This window comes from Aethalodelphis obliquidens, unplaced genomic scaffold, assembly GCF_003676395.1.
Source record: "Aethalodelphis obliquidens isolate GAN/ISIS:26980383/991018 unplaced genomic scaffold, ASM367639v1 scaffold10, whole genome shotgun sequence".
NCBI classification, from domain to species: domain Eukaryota; kingdom Metazoa; phylum Chordata; class Mammalia; order Artiodactyla; family Delphinidae; genus Aethalodelphis; species Aethalodelphis obliquidens.
The window spans coordinates 42285725-42299710 of record NW_020837954.1 but is presented as its reverse complement, the minus strand read 5'-3'; the positions used below and the strand labels follow the sequence as shown (position 1 = coordinate 42299710).

Sequence of the window (13986 nt, the reverse complement as noted above, 5' to 3'; positions counted from 1 at the left end):
CAATATTCTGCACACGGCAGTTGTGGTAATGAAGGCTGCTGCTGATGCAGTTTAATTTTTTTTTTAATGTCATCTCACTGGTGTCCCATCAAAGCAACACCACTCCTTTTGCACCAGGGAGCAGAGCCAGGGAGGGCACCTAGAAAAGACTGAAGATCCCTGTGGGGAGCAGAGGTCAGCCTGTGATAGCCAGAACAACCTCAAGTGCGCTTCCCTTGGCATTCTGGGGAAATGGGGTGTGAAGGGGTGCAAAAAAAGAAGGTGCACACTTACGATCTGAACTGAAGTCATCCACTAGAATGATCTCCTGGATCAGGCTGGCAGGAGTTCTGTTCAGGACGCTGGAGGAGTGACGGGGACAGAGGAGCCCAGATCTAGGGGCCACCTTCTACTTCCTTCTTCCTGCCGTGGGTTCCCCCACCGCCCACCTCGGAAGCCAGCACACTGGCCACGGGCAGCTTCTAGCAAACCTTCCGGGCCCTGGTCAATGGCTGAGGGGCAGTGTGTTCCTCAGGCTCCTCCAAGACCCTGCCGACCCTGCTGCCTGGACCCTCAGGTACTTGGGACCCACCCCAGATAGGGGGTAGGGACTGCCCTAGTTTAGCTGTTGAGGCAGGACCTTAGTTGCTCTGGCTACCTGGGCTTAAGAAGCCCACCTGAGGACAACACCCGCTGGCCCCGAAGCTGTCTGCTTGGAAAGCTAGCGAGACTCCTTCTGGCCTGATGGGTCAGGAGGGGTGTTCTCAGAAAGCTCCCCTGCCAACTCTTTCCCTCCCACCATCCCTCCTCCTCCTTTATGCCCTGGTGAAGGAAACCTAAACTTCTTTAATCCCTGGGTACTCCATTCCGAATCCTATTCTTTTTTTTTTTTTTTTTTGCGGTACGCGGGCCTCTCACTGTTGTGGCCTCTCCCGTTGCAGAGCACAGGCTCCAGACGCGCAGGCTCAGCGGCCATGGCTCATGGGCGCAGCCACTCTGCGGCATGTGGGATCTTCCCGGACCGGGGCACGAACCCATGTCCCCTGTATCGGCAGGCGGACTCTCAACCACTGTGCCACCAGGGAAGCCCCCGAATCCTATTCTTATCTAAGTTCATTAAGAAATGAGGTGAGTAGAAGTCAGACTTGACCACGGGGCCAAGCTTAGGAGAACAGGAGGAGCACCGCTCTCTGAATCGCTGACAGGTGCCTACTGGGCTGGCATCCATCCACCTGAGGCCTCAAGTCCATCCCCATCGCCCTGGGCTCCTGACCCCTGCATTTCTGCCCGAGTCCTGGGGACCTGACCTTGTGTTTGTGCATCTCGCTTACAGTTGGACTTCTTGGGTCTCCCTGACCCTGATGCACCAGCCTCAGCCTCTCAGAAGGGCAGAACCCCCCCTGCCAGTGCCCGCTGGTCTTCACGCTGTCTGGCCACAGTACCCAGTCTCAGTGTCCTCCCCTGCCAGGGCCCAGCAGATCCCCGAGGCCTGGGGGAACAGCACCGCGGAGATGAAAGGTCCAAGGTGGGGCTTACCTTTTCACCGTGCGCAGGAGGGTAGAGCGGGCTTCGTTGTGGAAGGTGATGATGATGCTGGTGGCCGGCAAGTCCGACGAATAGGACACGGATGGGCAACTGAGAAGAGAGCAGAGAGGTCAGAAGGCAGCTGGGAGAGTGATCTCAGGGCAGGCTTAAGCTTCTCTTTGGCCGGCCTGCTGCGCCCTGAAGACAGGCGTGGGCCCTGGGCCTCCACACCCATGCCCACCCCGCTCAGGCCGCCCAGCCTGGAGTCCTTGGAGGGAAGCACGGGTTGGGGGACCTTCCCAGGCCTGGATGCTCTTTACAAAAGACCTAGAGCACTCGGAGCCCCACAGTCACTGAAGTGTTGAGGAGGGATCGACGTGTATAGGCACCACACAGGCCCCAGGATCAAGCCCTGGACCAACAGACAGAACTCCCTGCCCGATGGGGCAGCCAAGAGAGACAGAATGGTGGAGGGGAGAAGAGGGAAAATGGCCTCTCTTTGTCTCTGACACGCTGTAGCTTCTTCCTTCGGATGTAGCGGCTCCTGACATCTGGTGGGATCTGGAGAGGAATCGTTCCCATCCTGCCCTCCCGTGAATTCCTCCCTCTCGCTGCCACCGTTAACAGCCACGTGGTGACACCAGGCAGGGGAGCAGTCCCACTCTTCCCACGGGCCCTGGGACACCTAGGGGAAACCGAGTCTCTGAGGAGACACCAAACCACTTCCCCCTACCTCACTCCCTCGCCCAGCAGCTCTGCGCTCTGCCTTCTCCAGACACCACATTTTGGGCCCATTGGCTTCCCCATGCTCAGAAAAGGGAATTAAAATGATCCATCCCTGCCAGGCTTCATCCTTGTTGGTTCTGCGACTGCTTCTGTGAATGCATTTATTGGTGCTCCTGGGGCCGCAGCGGGAAGGCAGCCGCAGTGCTAGTTTTCATGGCAATCTTCTTTATTACAATTGCTCTCTGACTATTCCAGCGGTGACTGTTTTTTTATTATGGCAAGAGGAGAGATTGAAGGTGGAGACACGTATCCTCCAGACGGGACACTACAAGGGCCTGAACGAGGGAGGGGGCTGATGACTTGCCCGCTCACACGGAGCAGAGTCCGAGCTGGGATCAGCATGGAAGGTGTCCTTGATCCTGGTCTAGGGCCTCTCCCACCTACCACTCTGGGAGAACAAAAAGCAAAAGACTGCCGAGCATTTCTGGGAGTTGCCGAGGAAGTGGCAGCAGTGGGGCAGGAAGAGAGGAAGGAGAGGGATACCAGTGGGGCGGCGCACAGCACTCTACTGTTTGCACAGTGCAGGCAGGGCTGGCGGCCCCCCTTCACCTCAGACATCACCAGACGGGCACCAAGAACGCCAGGCTAGCCTACCCCCTTCAGACCTCCCCGTGGTCCCCTGGCAGGTCACTCTTGCTGGGATTCCAGCCTGAGGTATATAGGGGCCTCTCTGGCCTCGCTGGGAAGTCTCCTTGGACCTCTCAGGCTCTCAGGAGGTCAATGAAATAAAGATGAGTCAGGAAAACGACAGATGGTAAGGGTTTGAATGTCTCAAGAGCTGGACCGAGTCTGAGGAAATCTTCCTCATTTCTTAAATCCACATGACTGAAAGAAAAGCCAACTGGTGCTGGCCCTTCCCTCCACCTTTCTTTCTCCACCGGCACAATGGAGGCCACACCTGTAATGGCGCGTGTCCCGGATGGGCCGGTCAGGGCTCAGCTTGTCGCTCTCCAGCTGGTTGAAGGCATGCTGTCTGTAGGGGTCCTCTCCAGGCTTCAGCTGCTTGGCTGCCAGGTACGCCTTCTCATCAAAGCCTTTCGAGGGTGTTCCTGTCACCTGAGACAAAGGTCAGCATCAGAGGGGCCACAGGCAAGAGGATAAAGTAGCCACTGTGTGGTAAGCACTTACGACGCGGTAGGACCCAACTGCATTACCTCATTTGTACCTGTGAGCAGGAGATCGTTATTTTCCCCATTGCACCAATGAGGAAACTGAGGCTCGTGACGGTACCCCCACGTGTGGGGGCAGGGAGTACATGGGAACTCTCCGTACCTTCCGCTGAATTTTGTGCACCTAAAACTGCTCTTAAAAAATAAACCTATTAATAAAAAAGCTCAAGGTCAGAGCTAGTGAGTCACAGGTTTCTGGAGTCAAAATGGTTGTTCTGACTCTGAAGCCCACACTCTTGACCAGGGCTCTTCGCTGGATATGGAGATGGTGACACCTGGAGGGCACCTGACCCCCAAGATGAGGTGTCCTGAGAGGTCACCAAGCAACCTGCAGAATGACAGTCTCCTAGGGATAAACCTGGGCCTGACACTGGGCTAGGCATGAAGGAGGTGCCTGATCAGTAAAACATCCAATGCTGGGACGAGATGCTGCCCAGAGAACCACCTGTGAGGTCAGGTGGGCCCTCACAGGCTAATGCCAGAGCTGCTAGGATGCAAATGCACGGGCAGTGACGCATCTTCTCTGGGACTTGTGTTTGCTGCTGAAATAGCTCACGTCAGACCTCCCGGGCAGCCTGGTTTTAAGTGCTGGGGAGTGATGGATGACAGATGCCATGGCCCAGCCTCCCTCCTCTTAGCCACACCCTGCTTTGTGCTCCCAAAGTCCCCCCATGAAAGTCACTGGGGAAAGATACATCTGAGACGCATGGGTGAGTGGATGGATGCTGACATCTCATTATCTGAAACACACTGCCAGCCGGATGTTGCCTGGAAATATCATCCACGGTGAGTGCATCTCGACTCCGCCCCTTCCACTGGACCAGCAGCCCGGGCAGCAGCTGTGGGCCCACAGGGGCAGCAGGAAGGTGGGTGAGAGTTGTCTAGGCACAGAATCCCTGCATGAGAACTCCATCACAGGCCTAGTCTCTAGAGGGACAGTCCCAAGAAGACAGCTCGACCTGTGGAGAGGACATGGATGTGTTGGGTGATCCACCAGCAGCCCAGGGCCTCCACATTCCCCTGAGAGCCTAGCTCCCAGCCTCATGGGACAGGAATGCAAAGGTTCCGGGGAGTGCCTGTCTCCTAGGGCTGCCTCTCTGTAGTGTTCATGCCTCCTAGTAACCAGTCCCTGAGCTCCCTGAGGTCACAGCCAGTGAGGGAGGTTTCCTCGTGTGTACTGGGCCCAGCCCTGTGTCACACACATACTCAGGATGGTGACAACAGCTGCACTGCCGCACTGTGATATTCTTATTTGGTGCCATGCCGGGGACTGGACAGATGGGTCCCCACAGACTCGCAATCCATTGCAGGAAAGAGAGAATGAGTGGAAGGAGGGGATTGGTTCAAGATGGTGGAGTAGAAGGACATGCTCTCACTCCCTCATGCGAGAGCACCAGAATCACAACTAACTGCTGAACAATCATCGACAGGAAGACACTGGAACTCCAGAAAAGATACCCCACATCCAAAGACAAAGGAGAAGCCACAATTAGACAGTAGGAAGGGTGCAATCACAATAAGATCAAATACCATAACTGCTGGGTGGGTGACTCACAAACTGGAGAACACTTATACCACAGAAGTCCACCCACTGGAGTGAAGGTTCTGAGCCCCACGTCAGGCCTCCCAACCTGGGGGTCCGGCAACAGGAGGAGGAATTCCTAGAGAATCAGACTTTGAAGCCTAGCGGGACTTGATTGCAGGACTTCAACAGGACTGGGGGAAACAGAGGCTCCTCTCTTGGAGGGCACACACAAAGTAGTGTGCCCATTGGGACCCAGGGGAAGGAGCAGTGACCCCATAGGAGACTGAACCAGACCTACCTGCTAGTGTAGGAGGGTCTCCTGCAGAGGCGGGGGGGTGGCTGTGTCTCACTGTGAGGACAAGGACACTGGCAGCAGAAGTTCTGGGAAGTACTCCTTGGCGTGAGCCCTCCCAGAGTCCGCCATTAGCCCCACCAAAGAGCCAGGTAGGCTCCAGTGTTGGGTGGCCTCAGGCCAAACAACCAACAGGGAGGGAAACAAGCCCCACCCATCAGCAGACAAGTGGATTAAAGTTTTACTGAGCTCTGCCAACCAGAGCAACAGCCAGCTCTACCCACCACCAGTCCCTCGCATCAGAAAACTTGCACAAGCCTCTTAGATAGTCTCATCCACCAGAGGGCAGACAGCAGAAGCAAGAAGAACTACAATCCTGCAGCCTGTGGAACAAGAACCACATTCACAGAACGATAGACAAGATGAAAAGGCAGAGGGCTATGTACCAGATGAAGGAACAAGATACAAACCCAGAAAAACAACTAAGTGAAGTGGAGATAGGCAACCTTCCAGAAAAAGAATTCAGAATAATGACAGTGAAGATGATCCAGGACCTCAGAAGAAGAATGGAGGCAAATATCGAGAAGATGTAAGACATGTTTAACAAAGACCTAGAAGAATTAAAGAACAAACAAACAGAGATGAACAATACAATAACTGAAATGAAAAACACACTAGAGGGAATCAACAGCAGAATAACTGAGGCAGAAGAACGGATAAGTGACCTGGAAGAGAGAATGGTGGAATTCACGGCCACGGAACAGAATAAAGAGAAAACAATGAAAAGAAATGAAGACAGCCTAAGAGATCTCTGGGACAACATTAAACGCAACAACATTTGCATTATAGGGGTCCCAGAAGGAGAAGAGAGAGAGATAGGACCTGAGAAAATATTTGAAGAGATTATAGTCGAAAACTTCTCTAACATGGGAAAGGAAATAGCCACCCAAGTCCAGGAAGCACAGAAGAGTCCCAGACAGGATAAACCCAAGGAGAAACATGCCGAGACACATAGTAATCAAATTGGCAAAAATTAAAGACAAAGAAAAATTATTGAAAACAGCAAGAGAAAAACAACAAATAACATACAAGGGAACTCCCATAAGGTTAACAGCTGATTTCTCAGCAGAAACCCTACAAGCCAGAAGGGAGTGGCATAATATATTTAAAGTGATGAAAGGGAAGAACCTACAACCAAGATTGCTCTACCCAGCAAGGATCTCATTCACATTCTACGGAAAAATCAAAAGCTTTACATACAAGCAAAAGCTAAGAGAATTCAGCACCACAAAACCAGCTCTACAACAAATGCTAAAGGAACTTCTCTAAGTAGGAAACACAAGAGAAGAAAAGGACCTACAAAAAAAAACCCATAACAATTAAGAAAATGGTCATAGACACATACATATCAATAATAACCTTAAAAGTGAATGGATTAAGTGCTCCAACCAAAAGACTGAGGCTCCCTGAATGGATACAAAAACAACACCCATATATATGCTGTCTACAAGAGACCCACTTCAGACCTAGGGATACATACAGACTGAAAGTGAGGAGATGGAAAAAGATATTCCATGCAGATGGAAATCAAAAGAAAGCTGGAGTAGCAATACTCATATCAGGTAAAACAGACTTTAAAATAAAGAATGTTACAAGAGATAAGGAAGGACACTACATAATGAACAAGGGATCAATCCAAGAAGAAGATATAACAATTATAAATCTATATGCACCCAACATAGGAGCACCTCAATATACATAAGGCAACTACTAACATCTATAAAAGAGGAAATCGACAGTAACAGAATAATAGTGGGGGACCTTTAACACCTCACTTACACCAATGGACAGATCATCCAAACAGAAAATCAATAGGGAAACACAAGCTTTAAATGACACAATAGATCAGATAGATTTAATTGATATTTATAGGACATTCCATCCAAAAACAGCAGATTACACTTTCTTCTCAACTGCACATGGAACATTCTCCAGGATAGATCACATCTTGGGTCACAAATCAAGCCTCAGTAAATTTAACAAAATTGAAATCATATCAAGCATCTTTTCTGACCACAATGCTATGTGATTAGAAATCAATTACAGGGAAAAAAAAGTAAAAAAAAAAAACACATGGAGGCTAAACAATACGTTACTAAATAACCAAGAGATCACTGAAGAAATCAAAGAGGAAATCAAAAAATACCTAGAAACCAATGACAATGAAAACAGGATGATCCAAAACCTATGGGATGCAGCAAAAGCAGTTCTAAGAGGGAGGTTTATAGCAAGACAAGCCTACCTCAAGAAACAAGAAAAATATCAAATAAACAATCTAACCTTACACCTAAAGGAACTAGAGAAAGAAGAACAAACAAAACCCAAAGTTAACATAAGGAAAGAAATCATAAATATCAGAGCAGATATAAATGAAATAGAAACAAGGAAAACAATAGCAAAGATCAATAAAACTAAAAGGTGGTTCTTTGAGAAGATAAACAAAATTGATAAACCATTAGCCAGACTCATCAAGAAAAAGAGGGAGAGGACTCAAATCAAGAAAATTAGAAATGAAAAAGGAGAAGTTACAGCAGACACCGCAGAACTACAAAGCATCCTAAGAGACTACTACAAGCAACTCTATGCCAATAAAATGGGCAACCTGGAAGAAATGGACAAATTTTCAGAAAGGTATAACCTTCCAAGACTGAACCAGGAAGAAATAGAAGATATGAACAGACCAATCACAAGTAATGAAATTAAAACTGTGATTTAAAATCTTCCAACAAACAAAAGTCCAGGACCAGATGGCTTCACAGGTGAATTCTATCAAACATTTAGAGAAGAGCTAACACCCATCCTTCTCAAACTCTTCCAAAAAATTGCAGAGGAAGGAACACTCCCAAACTCATTCTATGAAGCCACCATCACCCTGATACCAAAACCAGACAAAGATACTAGAGAAAAAGACAATCACAGACCAATATCACTGATTAATATATATGCAAAAATCCTCAACAAAATACTAGCAAACAGAATCCAACAACACATTAAAAGGATCATACACCATGATCAAGTGGGATTTATCCCAGGGATGCAAGGATTCTTCTATAGATGCAAATCAATCAAAGTAATACACCATATTAACAAATTGAAGAAGAAAAACCATATGATCATCTCCATAGATGCAGAAAAAGGTTTTGACAAAATTCAACACCCAGTTATGATAAAAACTCTCTAGAAAGTGGGCATACAGGGAACCTACCTCAACATAATAAAGGCCGTATAAGACAAACATTATTCTCAATGGTGAAAAACTGAAAGCATTTCCTCTAAGATCAGGAACAAGACAAGGATGTCCACTCTCACCACTATTATTCAACATAGTTTTGGAAGACCTAGCCACGGCAATCAGAGAAGAAAACGAAATAAAAGGAATACAAATTGGAAAAGAAGAAGTTAAACTGTCACTGTTGGCAGATGACATGATACTATGCATAGAGAATCCTAAAGATGCCACCAGAAAACTACTAGAGCTAATCAATGAATCTGGTAAAGTTGCAGGATACAATATTAATGCACAGAAATCTCTTGCATTCCTATACACTAATGATGAAAAATCTGAAAGAGAAATTAAGGAAAAACTCCCATTTAGCATTGCAACAAAAAGAATAAAATACCTAGGAGTAAACTTACTTAGGGAGATAAAAGACCTGTATGCAGAAAACTATAAGACACTGATGAAAGAAATTAAAGATGATACAAACAGATGGAGAGATATACCATATTCTTGGATAGGAAGAATCAATACCGGGAAAATGACTATACTACCGAAAGCAATCTACAGATTCAATGCAATCCCTATCAAATTACCAATGGCATTTTTTTTTTTTTTTTTTTTTGTGGTACGTGGGCCTCTCACTGTTGTGGCCTCTCCCATTGCGGAGCACAGGCTCTGGATGCGCAGGCTCAGCAGCATGGCTCACGGGCCCAGCCGCTCTGCGGCATCTTCCCGGACCGGGGCACGAACCCGTATCCCCTGTATCGGCAGGCAGACTCTCAACCACTCACCACCAGGGAAGCCCACCAATGGCATTTTTTACAGAACTAGAACAAAAAATCTTGAAATTTGTATGGAGACACAAAAGACCCCGAATAGCCAAAGCAGTCTTGAGGGAAAAAAACGGAGCTGGAGGAATCAGACTCCCTGACTTCAGACTATACTACAAAGCTATAGTAATCAAGACAATATGGTACTGGCACAAAAGCAGAAATATAGGTCAATGGAACAGGATAGAAAGCCCAGAGATAAACCCACACATCTACGGTCAACTAATCTATGACAAAGGAGGCAAGGATATACAATGGAGAAAAGACACTCTCTTCAATAAGTGGTGCTGGGAAAACTGGACAGCTACATGTAAAAGAATGAAATTAGAACACTCCCTAACACCATACAGAAAAATAAACTCAAAATGGATTAGAGACCTAAATGTAAGACGGGACACTATAAAACTCTTAGAGGAAAACATAGGAAGAACACTCTTTGACATAAATCACAGCAAGATCTTTTTTGACCCAGCTCCTAGAGTAACGGAAAGAAAAATAAACAAATGGGACCTAATGAAACTTAAAAGCTTTTGCAAAGCAAAAGAAACTACAAACAAGACGAGAAGACAACCCTCAGAATGGGAGAAAATATTTGCAAACGAATCAATGGACAAAGGATTAATCTGCAAAATATATAAACAGCTCATGCAGCTCATATTAACAAAACAGACAACTGAATCCAAAAATGGGCAGAAGACCTAAATAGACATTTCTCCAAAGAAGACATACAGATGGCCAAGAAGCACATGAAAAGCTGCTCAACATCACTAATTATTAGAGAAATGCAAATCAAAACTACACTGAGGTATCACCTCACACCATTTAGAATGGGCATCATCAGACAATCTACAAACAACAAATGCTGGAGAGAGTGTGGAGAAAAGGGAACCCTCTTGCACTGTTGGTGGGAATGTAATTTGATACAGCCACTGTGGAGAACAGTATGGAGGTTCCTGAAAAAACTGAAAATAGAATTACCATATGACCCAGCAATTCCACTACTGGGCATATACCCAGAGAAAACCATAATTCAAAAAGACACATGCACCCCAATGTTCATTGCAGCACTATTTACAATAGCCAGGTCATGGAAGCAACCTAAATGCCCATTGACAGACGAATGGATAAAGAAGATGTGGTACATATATACAATGGAATATTATTCAGCCATAAAAAGGGACAAAACTGGGTCATTTGTAGAGATGTGGATGGATCTAGAGACTGTCATACAGAGTGAAGTAAGTCAGAAAGAGAAAAACAACTATCGTATATTAACGCATATATGTGGAACCTAGAAAAATGGTACAGATGAACCAGTTTGCAGGGCAGAAATTGAGACACAGATGCAGAGAACATAAGTATGGACACTGAGGGGGGAAAGTGGCAGGGGGTGTTGGTGGTGGGATGAATTGGGAGATTAGGGTTGACATATATACACTAATGTGTATAAAATGGATAACTAATAAGAACCTGCTGTATAAAAAAATAAATAAAATAAAATTCAAAAATTAACAAAAAAAAAGGTAAGGACATCTAAAAAAAAATAGAGAGAAGGAGTGAAGGAAGGAGGGAGTGGGGAGGAGAGAGAGAGGAAGAAGGTTCTGGCTTGAATCCTGGATTGCTAGAAGGACCCACACTGTTAACTGTGAGAGTGAGGATGAGGGTTCCTTTGTGCCCTTCCCACCAGAGAAAAGAGTGGGTGCTAACTCTGCCCCCCACGTCCACCTAGCCTGGGATCAGGCAAATGGAAAGCGGCCTCCAGCTGATGGTGGAGGAGCTAAAATAAGAAAAAAAATTGCAGAAGCTCCCAAAGGGAGAGCGTGCCAATGAATTAACCCCGCCAGTCAACTGAGAGAAATAACCATGCTTATTTATTTAGGACTTATGGCCACGCTGTGGGTCAGGAAACCTCCTAGCTCTCCACCCACACTCATCCATTGCCCAGTAAACATTGATCGAGAGCCACCAGCTACCGGACACTAGGACACCCTTCTGCAAGTTCCAAGGATCACCTGATCATTCATTCACTTGTTTACAGAGGCTTGACTCCACTTGCTCATTCATTCATCCACCCATTCATTCAGCAAAACTCCGCTGAGCACCACCTATGTGCCAGGAAGGGGAAGAAATGGTTCTGACACTGTCCCCATCCCCAGCCTGCTGCCTTCCTGCGCCTCATTCAAAGCCTCTTCAGGGCCACAGAGAAGGCTGTGGAAGAGCATCTCTAGAGAAGTTCCTCTCAGGAACTCAAAACTGAGCTAGACATCCTCAAAGATGCGTCTGCTTCTCCCTCCCTCAGACCTGTAGCCTCTGATGGTCCAACCCTCCTCCGAGGTTAGACCCTTCACCTGTGACACACCTTGTGAAGAAGGGCACAAGGGTCTGCTCCCTCCCAGAGGTCTCAGCTCTGCTTTCACGTTGACCCAGCATCCCCGGGGTTTAGAGCTGAAACATCAGTTGGCCCTGCGGCAGCGGAGTGGAGGCGATACCGAGGCAGGATAGGATGTGACCCCTCTATCCAGTCCCTCTCTGGCCTCACCCCAGTCACTGCCCTGAGCTCTTCTACCTGATATCTATCCACACACCCACACCACAGCTCATTTCCCTCCAGTTCTTGAACTCTCCTTTCCCTTTGGCCCTGGTCTTTGATTCTGAGACTTCCAGGCCTTTGGGTGTCCCAGTGGCTACCTCTAACTCAATGCCTCAAAATGAATTCTTCATCCATCCCCAAAGCAGCTGCTTCTTCTGTGCTGCCTGTTGCAGAGGTGGGCAGTCCCACCCTGCTGGTCCTCCAGGTGACAAATCCAGGGGTCACCCCTAGTGCCCTCCCCCATGCTCCACAGCCTGAAGCAGACCCCCGCCCTGGGTCTCACAGGCAGTGTCCTATGCACATGCCACTAGTGTTAAACCAACAGATTATTTACTGAAAGTCTAGTTTGTGCAGACACTGTGCAAGAAGCTGGGAGGATGAAAATAAACAAAAAGTATGGCCCCCAGAAGAGAAATCTAGGAATCTAGGTCACTCCCCTTTCCTCCCCCATCCCATGCCAGGCATGGCCATGGAGGATCATGAAACCTCCACTCTCAAACTCAGATCACGGGTAGCTGGAGAACTGGCCATGGAACCTCGCCCACCCCACCCCGGCTGGGGCAGGAGTCCGGTGATGGCGCAGGCACCAGGCACTGGTGGCCAGTGAATGCCGCCTCCCTGCTCCCCTCTTCCAAAGGGGAAGTGTGTTGTGCGATCCTGTTCTCCCAGCCACACTGCTTACTAAGCATATCGGTGAGGGGTAAATACATCCTTTGGCTCTAGGCTGCGGGACCATAAGGAGATATATCTGGATCAGCCTGAGACCCGAGATCCTGGGCTTGGAGCCAGTCGGAGCCACTGGATAGGAGGACTCGCACTGCTGTCCTTTCTGGAGGGGGTGAGGGCATTTGGGGCTGTCTGTGGAATTCTTATACCACATGGCACTGACATCTGTGCTTCTCTTTCTTTTCCACTAGATAGTGAGCTCCTAGCACCTGGCACATAGTAGGTATTGAGCAGATGTTTACTGAAAAAAGGAATGAATACGGAGTGAATGAAGGAATGGATACCTAGACAGTGTCTCTGCTCTCACCTTACTTACAATCAAGTGGGGAGAAAACCACAGTGGACAAATGGGATCCTCTGACACCACACGTGACCTCCGGTGGCTTTCACTCTCCCTCAGGGCACAAGCCCCAGAGCTCACAGCGGCCCAGGAGCAGATGCCCTGTCACCTCGCTGGACTCAGCTTCTACTGTTGCCCCCTGCCTAGCTCTGCTCCAGCCACACTGGCCTCCTGAGGTTCCTTGAGCCTGCCAGCACCTTCTCCTTAGCCCCTTTATTCCTTCTGCTTCCTTTCTGGGAGGCTTTTCTCCCAGTTGTCTGCATGGCTCCCTCCTTCACCCCCTGCAGGGCTCTGCTCAAACCTGGCTCCTCTGTGAGCCTTCCCCAGCCACCATCTGTGAAACTGTGGCCTCAGCCCCACCCTCGCCTTCCCCATCCTCCCGCCTGCTTTGGTTTTCCTTATAGCACGTAGCATCATCGGATGTTCGATGTGCACTTTTGTTATTAATGTTATCTTTTTGACTCCTTCTTCCTACAAGAATATAAGCCTCACCAGGGCAGGGATTGTCTGTTTTGTTTAATGCTGGACCCCAAAGCCCAGAACAGTGCCCCATGCGACCGGAAAACAATGGCTAATGAGTATGTGAGTGATGAGTTGTCATGCCGACAAGCATCTCCTGGCCCCCCTGCCCCCCTCCCCCGCTCCCCACACTCAGCTCACACACGCTTGGAGTTGAAGTGGACCAAGAAGGTGAGGGTGGTTTTGCTCGTCTTAGGGACCTCCTCACTCACATGCTCCTGGCAAGGCTGTTAATCACTGTCTTCCCATCCCACCAACACCTCAATCACCACCATGGGGTGGGCACAAGACCCAGGCTAGGGTGATCTTGTCACTGCACTCCCAGACGCAGGGGACTGGTTCAGGAACGGTCATTTGACTCAATCGGGGCCAATCAGAATCCACCCTGAGACTTTTCTGTAAACTGAGCTCTTTTTGTCAGCACTG

At 48.4% G+C, this 13986-nt stretch overlaps 1 protein-coding gene across 2 annotated transcripts in view; it reads right to left on the bottom strand.

Annotated features, from left to right (window-relative positions):
- Positions 1–13986, bottom strand: part of GALNT16 (polypeptide N-acetylgalactosaminyltransferase 16) — a 100112-nt gene that overhangs the window by 26533 nt on the left and 59593 nt on the right. For both annotated transcript variants that reach the window (XM_027111610.1, XM_027111609.1), the window contains exons 2-4: positions 3188–3345; positions 1516–1614; positions 274–341 (exon numbers count right to left, since the gene is read on the bottom strand). In XM_027111610.1, the coding sequence (XP_026967411.1) occupies positions 274–341; positions 1516–1614; positions 3188–3345 (325 nt within the window). The remainder of the gene's footprint in view (positions 1–273; positions 342–1515; positions 1615–3187; positions 3346–13986) is intronic.